Source organism: Panicum hallii, chromosome 9 (genome assembly GCF_002211085.1).
Source record: "Panicum hallii strain FIL2 chromosome 9, PHallii_v3.1, whole genome shotgun sequence".
NCBI classification, from domain to species: Eukaryota; Viridiplantae; Streptophyta; class Magnoliopsida; order Poales; family Poaceae; genus Panicum; species Panicum hallii.
The window spans coordinates 4,620,385-4,633,091 of record NC_038050.1 but is presented as its reverse complement, the minus strand read 5'-3'; the positions used below and the strand labels follow the sequence as shown (position 1 = coordinate 4,633,091).

The 12,707-nt window shown below is 52.0% G+C and overlaps 3 protein-coding genes across 6 annotated transcripts; 2 read left to right on the top strand and 1 right to left on the bottom strand.

Moving 5' to 3' along the window:
* The first annotated feature begins 1,563 nt into the window (after positions 1 to 1,563).
* Positions 1,564 to 3,020, top strand: LOC112873465 (probable WRKY transcription factor 58). The gene is made up of 3 exons (XM_025936416.1): positions 1,564 to 2,144; positions 2,245 to 2,388; positions 2,497 to 3,020. The coding sequence occupies exons 1-3, from the start codon at positions 1,612 to 1,614 to the stop codon at positions 2,732 to 2,734; spliced, it is 915 nt and encodes a 304-aa protein (XP_025792201.1). The 5' UTR covers positions 1,564 to 1,611; the 3' UTR covers positions 2,735 to 3,020.
* Positions 3,021 to 3,078: 58 nt separating this feature from the next.
* Positions 3,079 to 7,560, bottom strand: LOC112873462. Of its 2 annotated transcripts, none has more exons than XM_025936411.1 (10): positions 7,464 to 7,560; positions 5,572 to 5,839; positions 5,366 to 5,461; positions 4,834 to 5,241; positions 4,592 to 4,727; positions 4,336 to 4,498; positions 4,094 to 4,219; positions 3,822 to 4,016; positions 3,569 to 3,691; positions 3,079 to 3,479 (listed from the first exon to the last, which is right to left on the bottom strand). In XM_025936411.1, exons 2-10 carry the CDS (start codon positions 5,813 to 5,815, stop codon positions 3,366 to 3,368), a joined length of 1,605 nt encoding a protein of 534 aa, XP_025792196.1. In that variant the 5' UTR covers positions 5,816 to 5,839; positions 7,464 to 7,560; the 3' UTR covers positions 3,079 to 3,365. The 2 variants fall into 2 exon arrangements, with proteins under 2 accessions (XP_025792196.1, XP_025792194.1); XM_025936409.1 differs by lacking the exon at positions 7,464 to 7,560 and adding an exon at positions 5,944 to 6,846.
* A 2,427-nt stretch (positions 7,561 to 9,987) lies between these two features.
* Positions 9,988 to 12,447, top strand: LOC112874836 (origin of replication complex subunit 1). Of its 3 annotated transcripts, XM_025938391.1 has the most exons (5): positions 9,988 to 10,879; positions 11,040 to 11,465; positions 11,548 to 11,860; positions 11,929 to 12,012; positions 12,155 to 12,447. In XM_025938391.1, the coding sequence occupies exons 1-4, from the start codon at positions 10,098 to 10,100 to the stop codon at positions 11,977 to 11,979; spliced, it is 1,572 nt and encodes a 523-aa protein (XP_025794176.1). In that variant the 5' UTR covers positions 9,988 to 10,097; the 3' UTR covers positions 11,980 to 12,012; positions 12,155 to 12,447. The 3 variants fall into 3 exon arrangements, with proteins under 3 accessions (XP_025794176.1, XP_025794177.1, XP_025794175.1); XM_025938392.1 differs by lacking the exon at positions 11,929 to 12,012; XM_025938390.1 differs by having other exon boundaries at positions 11,929 to 12,447.
* The last annotated feature ends 260 nt before the right edge of the window (positions 12,448 to 12,707 follow it).

Sequence of the window (12,707 nt, the reverse complement as noted above, 5' to 3'; positions counted from 1 at the left end):
TGCCGATGGATTTCATAGGTTAAAGGCAAGATGGTGATGCCATTGCGTAGCGCGTGCAAGACAGAGTATGTGGAATCTTCTTTCGCTACACAAGTTAAGGTGGTGCTCGGATGAAGCGACTGGTATGAGGAAGCTTTAAGTTCAGTTCAAATCTTCCTGGATTTTGAAAGGTTTTTATTCAAATTCAAACATATTTTGATCCCAAAGCCCCTACAGCTAACGAGTCCATAAAGTCTATGCTTGGAACCAATGGGGAGCCCTGGTCAACGTTGTTTGGGGCCGTGTGTGCAACGATGCCACTGGTAATGCTCCTCCACAATTAGCGCTAAGACCTGCAAGCCCCCGATGAGTCTCGCTGGTAATAATGCAGCTTAGTTGTAGACAGCATGGAGCTATCTAAACAGCTAAATCCGAAAGCTAGCCTGGCGATCCATTTGGCAAATTTTGAGATAGTATTAACCGTGGCATAGTCTGACAGTTCGGAGACTTTTGAAACGAGTCCCATTGGTAGGCAATCGAAGTCGAATCCAGTTTAGAATTCAGGCACAGTTCAGAGAGATGGTCGCTTTGGCAGCCCGGCCTTTTGGCCTTCGCGCTAGCCTCGCTATTTCTCTCTGGCGTAGCCTCGCTATTTCTCTCTGGCGTCGCTGGTCGGCGGCCGTCCCTGTCACTGCCATCGCGCGGTCCTCCGTCGCTTGTCGGGGGAAGCAAGAAAGGTCGCGGCAATGGACGACCGGCGCGGGCGCGGCGACGCCATGCGCCAGCGGCCGTTCGCGCCCGCTGCTCAGGGACAGGAGAGAGTGTTCGACGGCGGAGGCGGCGGGCCGGCGTTCGGCGGTGACTTTGATCAGGGGTCGTCCCTCATGGCGCTTCTTGGCGCCGGTGGCGTCAGCTCATCCCAGCCACCGCTGCCATCGTGGGGCGTCGAGGAGGTGACCGCGGCGCCTGCCATTAACCTGGTGCCTCAATCGTTCGCCATGGTAACTCTCCTGTCTTTCTTCTCAGCTTGATGTACTCATTAAACGCCAGTCAGATCCTCTTGAATTTCAGCTCGATCGTTCTGTTGTGCTATGTGTTCATTGATTAGCATGCTGTTTCTTGTTGTTGTAGCTTGTTCGAAGGATTATTATCAGAACCATGCATGTCTTTTCCTCATGTGCACTTGATTCATACGCCCTTTGATCTATGCTTGCATGCTTGATCATTCTAGTTTCTAGAAAGCACAATGCTTTAGCGTTCCATTCTAGTAGCGGATTGATTTTGATCAGCCGGCGATACAGGAGGCTGCAGCCTGCAGTTGTCAAAAATACTCGGCCAGGAGCTATCAGCTTTGCACGTTCTGGCATTGGATTCTTAATAGAAATGCAAACAAATTAAAAGCTCAATTTCAGTGTTAAGTGCCAACTGGTATTTAGCAAGAATTCTTATCATCCTGGAGACTAATGACACAACAGAACCATGCAATTATCACATGTAGTGCGATAATTTAGCAATACCTCAAGTTCACAAAAAAGACATGCGTCTTTCTACTGGATGCAGGTGAGCTACGCGCCGCCGGCGCCGTCCTACCAGCAGCCCACCTCGTTCGGCCAATCGCCGCCGGGCGGCAGAATGGACCCCTACCCGCCGTACCTCCACGCGGACCCGCCGCCGCAATGGCCTCCTCCGCGATCGACGGCGGCGGCTGCTTCCTCCTTTCCGCCCCAAAACTTCACCGTCCTCCTCCCCAGATACGACCAGGACATGCAGCAGCTGCGCGCGAGCGCGCTCTTCGGCGTCGGCAGCTCGCAGCCGCACGGGCTGCCGCTGCCGCCGCCGGCGGCGGCAATCGAGCAGCCGGCGAAGGACGGGTACAGCTGGCGCAAGTACGGGCAGAAGCAGCTCAAGGACGCCGAGTCGCCACGGAGCTACTACAAGTGCACCCGCGACGGGTGCCCCGTGAAGAAGGTCGTGGAGCGCTCCTTCGACGGGTTCATCACGGAGATCACCTACAAGGGCCGCCACAACCACCCGCGCCCCCAGGAGCGCGGGCACGCCGGCGGCGGGAACGAAGCCCTCGCCGCCGCGGAGGACATGGATGGCCCGAGCGACGACGACGACGACGACGCGTTGCATGAGGATGACGTCGACGGGGCTCCTGGCATGTGAGTCATTCTTCGCATGGTCCTACCGGCCGTTGCCTGTTGCAGAGGGTGGTCAGGTCATTCAAATGTGACAGGCTGCCGATTGTTTTTTGGTCATCAGGGGCGCCGGCGGCGAGGCCGGGCAGAGGGTGGTGAAGAAGCCCAAGATCATCATCCAGACCCCGAGCGAGGTGGATCTCCTCGACGACGGCTACAGGTGGCGCAAGTACGGCCAGAAGGTGGTCAAGGGCAACCCTCGGCCGAGGTAATTTTTGCACTTGGATTACCTGCACCCTGATCATTTTCTGGTGCACACGCCAGCCATTGTATGAGCTCTGTGATGGTGCTGAATGGCCTGCACGTACGCACGCAGGAGCTACTACAAGTGCACGGCGGACAACTGCAACGTGCGCAAGCAGATCGAGAGGGCGTCCACCGACCCCAGGTGCGTCCTCACGACGTACACCGGCCGCCACAACCACGACCCGCCGGGCCGGGGCAACGAAGCCGCCGCCGCCGCCTGTTCCGCCGGACAACCGACGCCTCCGGCCGGCGGAAGTGGGGCGTTCCAGCAGACCGGCGGCGCTCGGGAGCTGAAAGAGGAGAGATAGCTCGGCCGAGGTCGGCTGACCGCTCGATCGTTTGAAGCTGGGGGGTTTTGTGGAGTGTGGTTTTTCCCTGGGTGTGAATAACAGAGGCTGGATCATCGATTCTTTCGGGCAGGTGTTTCTGCTGCCGGCTAATTATATTGTTGATTGTATTTGGTTAGGTTTTCAGCTGTTTTAGAGGAGCTGACATGTTGATTTTTCAGCTGAACATGTTGTGCTGTGTGATTTGTACATTTGTTGTTTCTTTGTTTAATTCTCTTTTTTCATTTACAATCAGGATTTCATTTTTTTTCTTGCGTTAGAAATTTAGATGAAAAATGGAAGGAAGTAGCTCATTTGTACTGATGTGGCTGAACCATTAGTAGGCATCAACTGAAAAAAACAGACATGTACTGTGTACATAATACATCTTCAGACTGCAGATTGCTCCAAATGCCTTTTCTTTCCTTTTCCTTTGGGGCAATGATCAACAAGTATTTACACAAATCTGCGTGCAATTTACTGCACGAACATGATGAGTTAGTTCCTACAACTATCTCCGATCTATACAACAGCATCTAAAAGAACATCCACGAACGACGACATTCTCTTTTGCTTTTCCTGAAAGTTAGTGCCTTTCAGCGACATGACAGATTCACTCATCAGCTGCCGTTATCAGCGTCGGTATCTGCCCGTTGTCGGCGAAGTCGATCTTGTTCAGCCTCATGCAGCACAGGACGTGCTCCGGCAGCTCCTCAACCTTCTGTGCCTGTAACCAGGATCAGTCCACGGTTAGATTTCAGACATGCAGTCAAGGCCGGGCTTGCTTTCAGCCTGGAGCTGGAGAAAACCAAGTACCTGAATGGTTAGGCCAAGATCAAGAACACCATGCTTGAGCCGCTCCCGGAAGGTCTCGAGCCCTTTCCTCGATATGAAGCTGAACCGATGCACATCGAGATCGATCTCGAAGTAATTTGGACCCTAAATTATCAGTGAAAGCACACAGATTATTTTCCAAGGAACATTTGGTGGTTTAGTCAGATTAGAAGGACAGAGATTTCACCACATGTATGTTGATAAACTAGAGTAGATAGGGAATGTAGTGCGTTACCTTGTAGAATTTGTGTTGTGGGCGAGAAAGCACAGGCTTCTGGTTGTAGGTCTGCACAAGCTTCCTTTCAGCTGTGCTGAGCTGCAAGTCTTCAGGGTTTGCCAAACCAGCCAGAATTTTCAGCCTCTCTGTGTAGGGAACCGTGCTGTCTACTGGGAACCCCCTCACCTTTTCCATTTCCTCATTCATAAGCCTCTGCATAACCAAGTAGTCAGTCAGAAACTTTGCCAAGGTAACTAAAGGTAGCTTCGTGTCAATGCAAGTAAATCTACCTCGATGCTGTCCTGCAATTGAGGAGAGATCTCCTTGTCGAAGCTGTCAGATAGCTTGAAATACAGAACTAGGCTTATCCCGTCACCGTCGTTATCGCCGAACACACTAGCAGGATAGGTAGGCAACTGCACCAAACAAGCAAACTTGTCAGCCTCAGAAGTCAGAACTAACCAATTAACAGGCAGTAGTTAGAAAGTGGTAATTAAGTAGTCTGACACCACTTGGTTTCCTACTGAATTACCTGAATGTTGACAATGAGGAGGGAAGGAAAGGTCTCATGAGTCTTCAGAGACGGAAGCGAGAGGTGCTGCGCAATGTGGTGAATCTTCCTTGTGCAGGCAAACATGTCTGCTCCGATTGGGGTGTACGGGGAGCAGTCCGGAGCCGGGGACTTCCTCTTGTCTCTGCAGGAATTTCACAGATTCAGTCAGGCATAAACATGTATGAATGTATGATATTGTCAGAACTGTGTTTACAGCATTGCCACTGCTGCTTACTTGAAGAAACTCTCCCCTCGGACTCTGAACGTCGATGGCTCAAGAACCGACCAGCAGCCCTCTGACATTTTCTCGCCTGTCGAGCAGGGCACCGTGAAACCCGCCCTCGGACGGTACAGATAATTTGCAGAGCCACCTGGATTTGCAAAATTCTGTCAGAAAAGTAATAGCTCGGCTATTGAACGACAGGACCAAGAAGGCATTGCAATGGCGGAGCTACGTGTTAATGTCGAGCAACTCACACATTTCAGTCATCTCGTCACCCTCGTAGGACCTTCTCCTGAATGAGAGCCTGACCATGGCTGTTTTCTTCTTCTGCTGCTGGTGCGGGCTGACACCGACGATGGGCATCGGCTGGACCTTGTTGCTCGGAATCGATGCCGGAAAAGGCCTGTGCGAGCATGGCACGGCGCCCTGAAATTCTCTCGCTGCGCTGCTGCAACACTCCTCGGCTTTGCAGCTGCTGGTGCCATTAGTTGCGGTGGTAGCAGCACTCGAGTCATCTCTCTTCTCCGGGGGTTCGCCCTCGCATGCTTCTGCATTTGCGATGCTCCTGAGGAGCTGCACGGTGCCCAGCAAGCACGCCGCGTCCTTGCACGGGGACGGCGCCTGCTGGGCGTTTGCGCCGCCGGTGACATCAGGGAGAGGATCTGGATTGCAAGAGAAAACGTAAGTACTGAAAAGGCTGAAACCACACTGCGCATTTCCAGTTTTCAACTCTGAACAAAAAATATATGTGCAGAGTGATTTCTGAAGTCCTGATCACTCCATTACCTCCGCTGACGCTGGCGAAATCGTTGTCGAGATCGTCGTCGGAGTCCGTTGATTCCAGGATGCTGACAGAATCGTACCATGCTTCCTCACAAACCACTGCGCAGAATTTTTCGAAGTTGTGAGCAATCTGATGGGATTGATTGTAGAACAAGCGGATGAAACAGAAGGGTTGAAGGGAAGGGGGGAGGCAGTTCCTAGACTCTTACCGCTCCCTGCATCCATCTGGCTGTGCTGCCACTGCAGCTTGGTGAGGTGCAGCGTGACGTTGGAGTCCGGCGCCTCGACGTGGACGACCCCGTGCCGGGTGAAGCAGCCGGCCGCGTCGCCGGCGCCGCGGATGATCGGCGCATCGGCGATCGCAGCGGAGACCTTCCGCCGGAACTTCCTCGCCGCCACCGACAGCTTCCTCGACCGCCGCCGCTGCCTCGTCGACGACACGCAAGAACCCATGCCCGCCTAGCTTTGGCTGACCGCCTGGATCGACCCAACAAGAAAGGCAAGCAAGTCGCACCTCGCAGAGTTAGCAGCTTCCAAGAACTGATCAGAGAGCAAATACTAAATCAGAAGGCATTAATTACCCTTATCAATTGATCCAGCAGTACCAACTGATGGACCTTCTATCTCTCTCAATCCCTAACCTCTATCTCTACTTCTCTCGGCGGATACTGCTAGAAGAAAGCTCCCTCTTTATCAAGGGGGGTCACGGGCGGCGATTCTGAAGCGGCCAGGAGATCGGGCACCCAAAAGCAACCTGAAACCAATCCTCAGCCGCCTCCCTCTCTACTCGCGACCCGCAATGGCAAATGCAACGCATCGCCCGGGAGAACGTGATGTGCATGCGGCTAGATAAATATAAACGGCAGCGGAAGGACCCGTGGGTGTCCCCTGCCGGAAGCGTGTTGATCCCTCTGCTTTTCTGCTCAGCAAAGGCACGGCGTATAAATCAGAGAGGGAGGGGGGATAAAGAAAGAAACGGCCGGGCCCGAGGGGGAGATGGTACGGGTCGCTGTCACGCGTGTTTGAAGAAGGGGTGGAAGAACCCTAGCCGCCCTGCCCTGCCCTGCCCTGCCCCAGCCGCAGCAGCGGAGACGGACTCGGCTAAACAATTCCGGCCATGGATGGGAGAAGGTTCTGATAGTCTAGTTGCGGCCTTGCCTTGCATTTTTCTGGTAGGTTTCCTGCGTGTTCCGGTTAGGTGACTCGGGACTCAGCAACTGCTCTACTCTGCTCCATGCTCAAGGTTTCGTTTCGTCTGCCCAGGTTTGGAAGGGTCAGACAGTAGGTGTGCGTGCAGAAACTTGAAAACTTGGTCATGGAGGGAGCCTGAACCTGATGGATGGACATGGACTGAAGCAAGAAACTGATTCCGGGAGAAAAATATGCGGCTGATTGATGGCTCTGCATGGCTTGCAAATCTCGGCAGATTATATGTTCCAGAGGAGGGGGAATAAATGAAACGAAATCCTTGGATTCGCCGTGTGGCATCTCCAAAGCTCCGAGACTGGGACTGATGACGGGGACGCCTGAGCAAAATATCGCCTATAATTGGTGCTGCAATAAGGTTACCAGCATGATGCTACTATTATAGTTCCATTTTTTTATAAAAAAAGTTTTAAAAAGGTGCCTTTTTTCTGAAGGTGGACAGCTGCATGCCAATGCAACCGAAGAGGGGATTTTTTTTTCCATTTCAGCAAATGATTTGCAGGCCAGCTGCTGAAAAGGGCCTCCCAACCAAGAAACAAACGCTAAAGAATGATGCAGCGCAGCGCGACGCAACCGGTCAAGCCGAGGCCTTTTTTTTTTTCAAATGGGAGCGAGGGCGCATCATGATCTTCCGACGCTCCCCCTTTCGTTTTCCTGCCCGGGCTGTCTGTCTGCTGGTGGCGTGCTCGCCATGTAGGGCCACGCCACACACTACTCAACCCACGAATTGTCAAGTCCGGCTCCAGGAAAAAGAATGGGAGATGGAAGTAGCTGTCTGGTACATCTGATCCACCACTAGCAGCAAGCGAACGGACGTCGCGATCTCTGAAGCTGAAACTTCCAAGCTACAGCAGAAGCAAACATGGCAGAGCAGCTTGTGAATTTCTTTACTAACCTGGCAGAGAAGTGAGCAGGAGAAGCTTAGCTCCAATGCGGCACGGCAGCTGCTGAAATGCTGATGGCCCGACCAACGAATTGGCGAACCGGGAGGATGGAGGTATTTATAGTGGACTCGATCCGGGGAAGAAGACGACCTGGAGCAGTAGTGGTGGTGGTGTCAGTAATGGGGGGTCAGTGCAGATGCTGCTCCGATGCGAGGGAGGGAGCTCGAGAGGCTTTTCAGACGGAGACGTGCGCATCCGCGGCCGCGGAACGCCGTGGCACGTGTTGCCGGTGGGCATCGGCATCGCGGCTGTTCGAGGTCGAGACTTGACCGCGTGCCGCGGCAGCTGCACGCGGTCGTCGGATGCGAACGCTTCAGACCTCGGACAAACGTCTTCGCTGTCCTGATATGCGTATGGAATTTAACCTTTTGTTTTCTCTCCCTTTTCTGATTTACTTTTTCGTAGAATAGAACGAACTCAGCGGCAAAGCCTCGACGTGTCCGCGTCGCCTCGTCAATCTTCATGGCTGCTTCTTTTCAGACACGGTTGGCCCCTGATCCGTAACGGAAAGAGCATCCATCCGCGTGCTTCTCCGATAGCCGTCCGATCGGGAACGGACGTGGTAGAAGTGAACTCTGCACGTAGCGACCCGTTCAGAGCCTAGTGCTTCCATGAATCTGCTTAGTCCAGGCTTTTCCCGCCACAAAAAAAGCCTTTTCAAGCAAAGGCGAGTAGAATGCTAGCAAGTCGCCCTCCTCCTCCTCGTCGTTCACTCGTCCTGACTTTGGCAGCAATTTTCATATTGCTTTTGTTTCCTGAGCGAGAGAATTTTGACGGTAATTACCGCTCGTGGAACCTTGGGGAGTGCTAAATGGAGATGATCACATGCCAATTGGTGGCTAGGCGTGAGGGGAATGGGCGAACGGCCCGTCTCCTCTTTTTTACCATCCTTCTTTTGAAAATCAGAGGTGTAGTGGAGCATATTCTGCGGCTGATATCAACCGCCACTGACGCTATCCACCGTTCCTTTTCGCGGTAAATAGTTCGTCGGTTTTGACGAGGAACAGGAGCATGTTGCCGCTTCTGTCTTCTGGCCTGCAGTACCTCTCACAGGTCACAACCAGAAGCCAAAATAATTGTCATTCCTTCCTTTTAAAAAAACTGTAGCGCCATAGTACAGTGTTTTCATCGTCATCGGCCAAATAGCATGTACTAGTACGTTCTATTCTGTTTTTTTTTAAGAAAAAAGAAAAAAGAGAGGGAAACTGTTGCTGCTGCTTTGGGCACTTTGTCGCCCTGTCGCCTTTGTAATCATGTTGATGTGGAAAGACGGCGCAGCATGATGCCAAGGCAAGTCCCTGTCAGCTCGCCGTGACTCGCCCTCCTCCGGCCGGCGCGCATATGATTTATGCACGCGATCGATCGATCGATCGGCTGTCCAAATCCGCCCCGAGAACAAGAGGAGTTGTTAGTAACGGTAGCAAATCCTTTCAGGGGAAGGCACATCGGACGCGAGACGAAGACGACGCCCGTGCTGGGGACTGGGGAGTGATCTTCTTCTTTCTCAACCGTTTGGAACCGTGCACGGCAGCTTTGAGCGCGTGCCTTTTACGGTTGCGTGGTGACGGGTCAAGCGACGGACATGTTTTTTTTCTTTTTTCTTTTTGCCGCATGGGTGGGTCATCTCGGATTTGCCGGGTTTTATTGTGGGGGCATGGAGAGAATTGATTAGGAGGAATGGAGGATTGATTCAAAGGGTTTTACAGAACAATTATACGTAGACTCGGTCGGCTGGAACGTACATTATCCAAGTGGGACGTGACCAGCTGTGGATGGCCGGTATTCATTGTCTGCTAGTAGCAGTGAAAGCACCAACTGCCATGGGCTATGAGTAGAATATTTTTTTTCAATAGTATGCTTGATGACAAAAAATAGTACTGAAAAATGGATTTCGATTATCATGTCGATGCCCAAAGTATATGTTTAGCCGTGGTTCGATTCTAAAGTCATTTTTCATTATTAGGGGGGAGTACATTGGAGATATGACACAGCGATAAGATCAGGATCAAGTAGCAAGGACCGGCGCTTTTCATAGGTCTACGGTAGCTTCAACCAATACGCCCGACTTTTTTTTGGAACAGTGACTTATCGCTGAAGCCAGAAACTGCCAAACTACTTTTCTTTTCTTTTTTTGGAGGAACTGACCTAAGAGCTGGGGAGCTCCATTATTTAAGCTTTGGGCTTCGTATAATCGATCGAAAGGCCAGACCACCCTCCTCGCCGAAGAGAAAAAAAAGAAAGGCCTTACCATCCATTTCTCCGGACCATGCAGTTCTAATTTGGGCCATTTTTTCGCCAACCACACTGCGTTTTCTGGGCTCTCACTCAGATTTGGACCCAGTATTGTTCTAAATCGGACATGCCTTTACAAAGGCCACGCGACGCGACGATGGCCCACCCGTCCGCAACTTCCCCCGCCCGCCCACGCCGCGGCGCGCGCCCAAAAATTCCCCACCCCCACGCCCCCCCCCCCCCCCAAACTCCTGCTTGCCGCTCGCCGCTCCCCCTGATCCCCTCCAACTCACACCGGTCCCCGCCTAGGGTTCCGGCGACATCCGCGCCGACCGCCGCCGTCCCCCTCCGCGATGTCGCAGCCCGTCACCCCGCGCCGCACCACCCGCTCCTCCGCTGGCTCCGCGTCCGATCCCGCCTCCCCGTCCAAATCCAGGCCCAAATCCACGCCCAGGCGCCAGCTCATTCCTGCCGCCTCGAAGGAGGAGGAGGGGGAGGATGAGCGGAGCGCCATCAACGCGCTCCTCGAGGCGTTGCCCGGCCGCCGCGCGCAGGCTTCGGACCTCCTCCGGCTCCTGGCGCCCGCGCCCGCGCTCCCTTTGCTCCTCTACGGGGGCGCCGCCACGGGGAAGACGCGCGCGCTCCTCCTCGCGCTCCGCCACATCCGCCCCCGTCCGCGGCGCGTCGCCTACGCCGCGCTGCGCTCCCTCCCGTCCCCTCGTGCGCTCTTCGCCTCCCTACTCTCCCAGCTCAGCCCGCCGACGTCGTCCTCCGCCTCCTCTCGCCAGCGCGTCCCCGACAAGCCATCGGATTTTGTCGCCGCCCTCCGCGATGCCCTTGCTAGCCTCTGTGCCCAGGGCGAGGCCGTGTATCTGGTGTTCGATAACCTGGAAGTTGTTAGGAGCTGGGACAAGGGCGGGCAGCTTCTCGCCCTCATCCTGCGCCTCCACGATCTCCTCCGCTTGCCTCAGGTCGTGCTTGTTTATGTAAGCAGTGCAACGCCTGATGCCTACTACTCCATGACTGGCTCTGTTGAGCCGAATCACATTTACTTCCCGGATTATGCAGTGGACGAGGTTCGCGACATTCTGATGCGAGGCCATTCCAATCCGAAGCTGTACACATCCTTCCTTAGGTAAGGGATGCATCAGTGATTCTGGCTTTGTGTTAGTTTGATCCTGGGTCGAATCAAATAGCAACAGTGTATTTGGTATTGTATGATGCCTCAGCAGCATGGTTGGACTGTGATTTGTAAATCATGCTATTTTTTTTTCTTTCCTCTTGTTGCTTGGCAGTGTGGCACTGAAGCCATTGTTCCGGGTAACAAGGAGGGTTGATGAATTGGGGGCCGCACTGGAGCCACTTTTCAGGAGGTACTGTGAGCCACTAGGTGATTTGAAGGCAGTCCCGGATGAGAGCACTAAGAGGAGGTTGTTTGAACATATTCAACCACATTTGGCTGTTGCTCTGAACGAGACATTCAGTGTTCCCATGAGGGCTTCTGTGGATCAATGCAAGGACGGCAATTCTGGTGTCAAGGCCAGTACTAAAAGGCAGTTCGGCAGTAGAGATAGTTTGTCAACTGAATTGGAGTTTCACATGTCCGTGTCTGCGAAATACTTACTATTGTCAGCTTTCCTGGCTTCAAGGAACCCGGCTACTCTTGATGCAGCTTTGTTCGATTCAACTGGAGGGTCAGATAACCATAAGCGCAAGAGAAAGTATGCTACCTGATGTCTTCTCTTGACTTGTCAACAATTTAATTATCTTATTAGATGCTTACATCATTGTTCTTTGGTGTAGGAGCTCTCAGGCCTCTATGAATATGAAGGACACCATGGTTGAAGAGATGCTTATGAAAGGCCCTGGTACATTTCCTCTTGAGAGACTCCTGGCTATATTTCAGTGCATTACATCAGTGTCAGAAGATGCTCTGAATGATGTTGAATGTCCTGATAGTATGATGAATGGAAGTGGGATGACTGGTTTGATGTCAGACGTTCTTTTGCAATTGTCAACACTGTGCAATTCCAATTTTCTCTCCAAAAGCCGGAGCTGCCCTCTAGAAGGCGCAGCTAGATACCGATCTAACATTGATGAAGATTTAGCTCTCAAGGTGAGCACCTTATAAGATTCATCTGCAAGACACTGGTTTTGTGATTTCTTTTGTCATGCTTTTTACAGGTTGCAAGGAGTGTTAGTTTCCCCCTCTCGAAGTATATCTACAGAAGATAGCCTTTGCATCCTTAGTCTAGGCTGTAACAACTGGTATTGTTGGCTTTAGACTATTGTAATAGCTTCCTGAGATCTGTCTAGTTTTCTTGATAGTAGAGCATCGAGGGACAAAGAAATTGTGAGATTTCTCATGTTCTTCAATTTCTTGACTCCTTTCATCTCGTTTCTCGTTCAGGCACTGGTATGTACCCAGTCCGGGATCTAATGGCAGCTGAACATTTCTGAGCTTCATTGAAATGCCTCAGAAGTTTGACAACTACTTGTGCTTCAGAAAGAAATGAAAGAACCATTAGCCAGTATAGGTTGCAATGTTTGGTTATATTGCTGTATGTTCTTTTCTTCAATATCCGAATGTAATGACATCCGATCAACCATTAGTTTTGCGTGGCACCATAATTCTATCTGAAAGATCAGTGCCATTTTGTACAATGTTCCTGTATATCTGTATGTAAGTCAGTAATTATTCCATTCACGACCACCTTTTGCCTGATCTCACCATTTGAACATCCAATGGATTACAGACCTTCTAACATCGTGTTGAGCTGTTGAGGTACTGCCTTTACCAGCTGATTAAACATTATAAGTACATTTTAGTCTTTGGGTGCCCTTGTTTTTTTTTGTGAAAATTATGCCTTCCGTAGTCGAAAATCCACATCATTGTAAAAATATTTAGTCATGTTTGCCACACTTGTACCAATCTATGGCAATCAACTGAGCTGCTCTGGCTG

Coding starts and splice junctions, on each gene's coding strand:
- LOC112873462 (XM_025936411.1), bottom strand. CDS start 5,815: ATGGGTTCTTGCGTGTCGTCGACGAGGCAGCGGCGGCGGTCGAGGAAG. Junction 5,242..5,365: donor TTTCGCCAGCGTCAGCGGAG/GTAATGGAGTGA, acceptor CTTGCAATCCAG/ATCCTCTCCCTGATGTCACC. Junction 3,692..3,821: donor CACAACACAAATTCTACAAG/GTAACGCACTAC, acceptor CTGATAATTTAG/GGTCCAAATTACTTCGAGAT.
- LOC112873465 (XM_025936416.1), top strand. CDS start 1,612: ATGGACCCCTACCCGCCGTACCTCCACGCGGACCCGCCGCCGCAATGG. Junction 2,145..2,244: donor GTCGACGGGGCTCCTGGCAT/GTGAGTCATTCT, acceptor TTTGGTCATCAG/GGGCGCCGGCGGCGAGGCCG. Junction 2,389..2,496: donor AAGGGCAACCCTCGGCCGAG/GTAATTTTTGCA, acceptor GTACGCACGCAG/GAGCTACTACAAGTGCACGG.
- LOC112874836 (XM_025938391.1), top strand. CDS start 10,098: ATGTCGCAGCCCGTCACCCCGCGCCGCACCACCCGCTCCTCCGCTGGC. Junction 10,880..11,039: donor CTGTACACATCCTTCCTTAG/GTAAGGGATGCA, acceptor GTTGCTTGGCAG/TGTGGCACTGAAGCCATTGT. Junction 11,466..11,547: donor AACCATAAGCGCAAGAGAAA/GTATGCTACCTG, acceptor TCTTTGGTGTAG/GAGCTCTCAGGCCTCTATGA.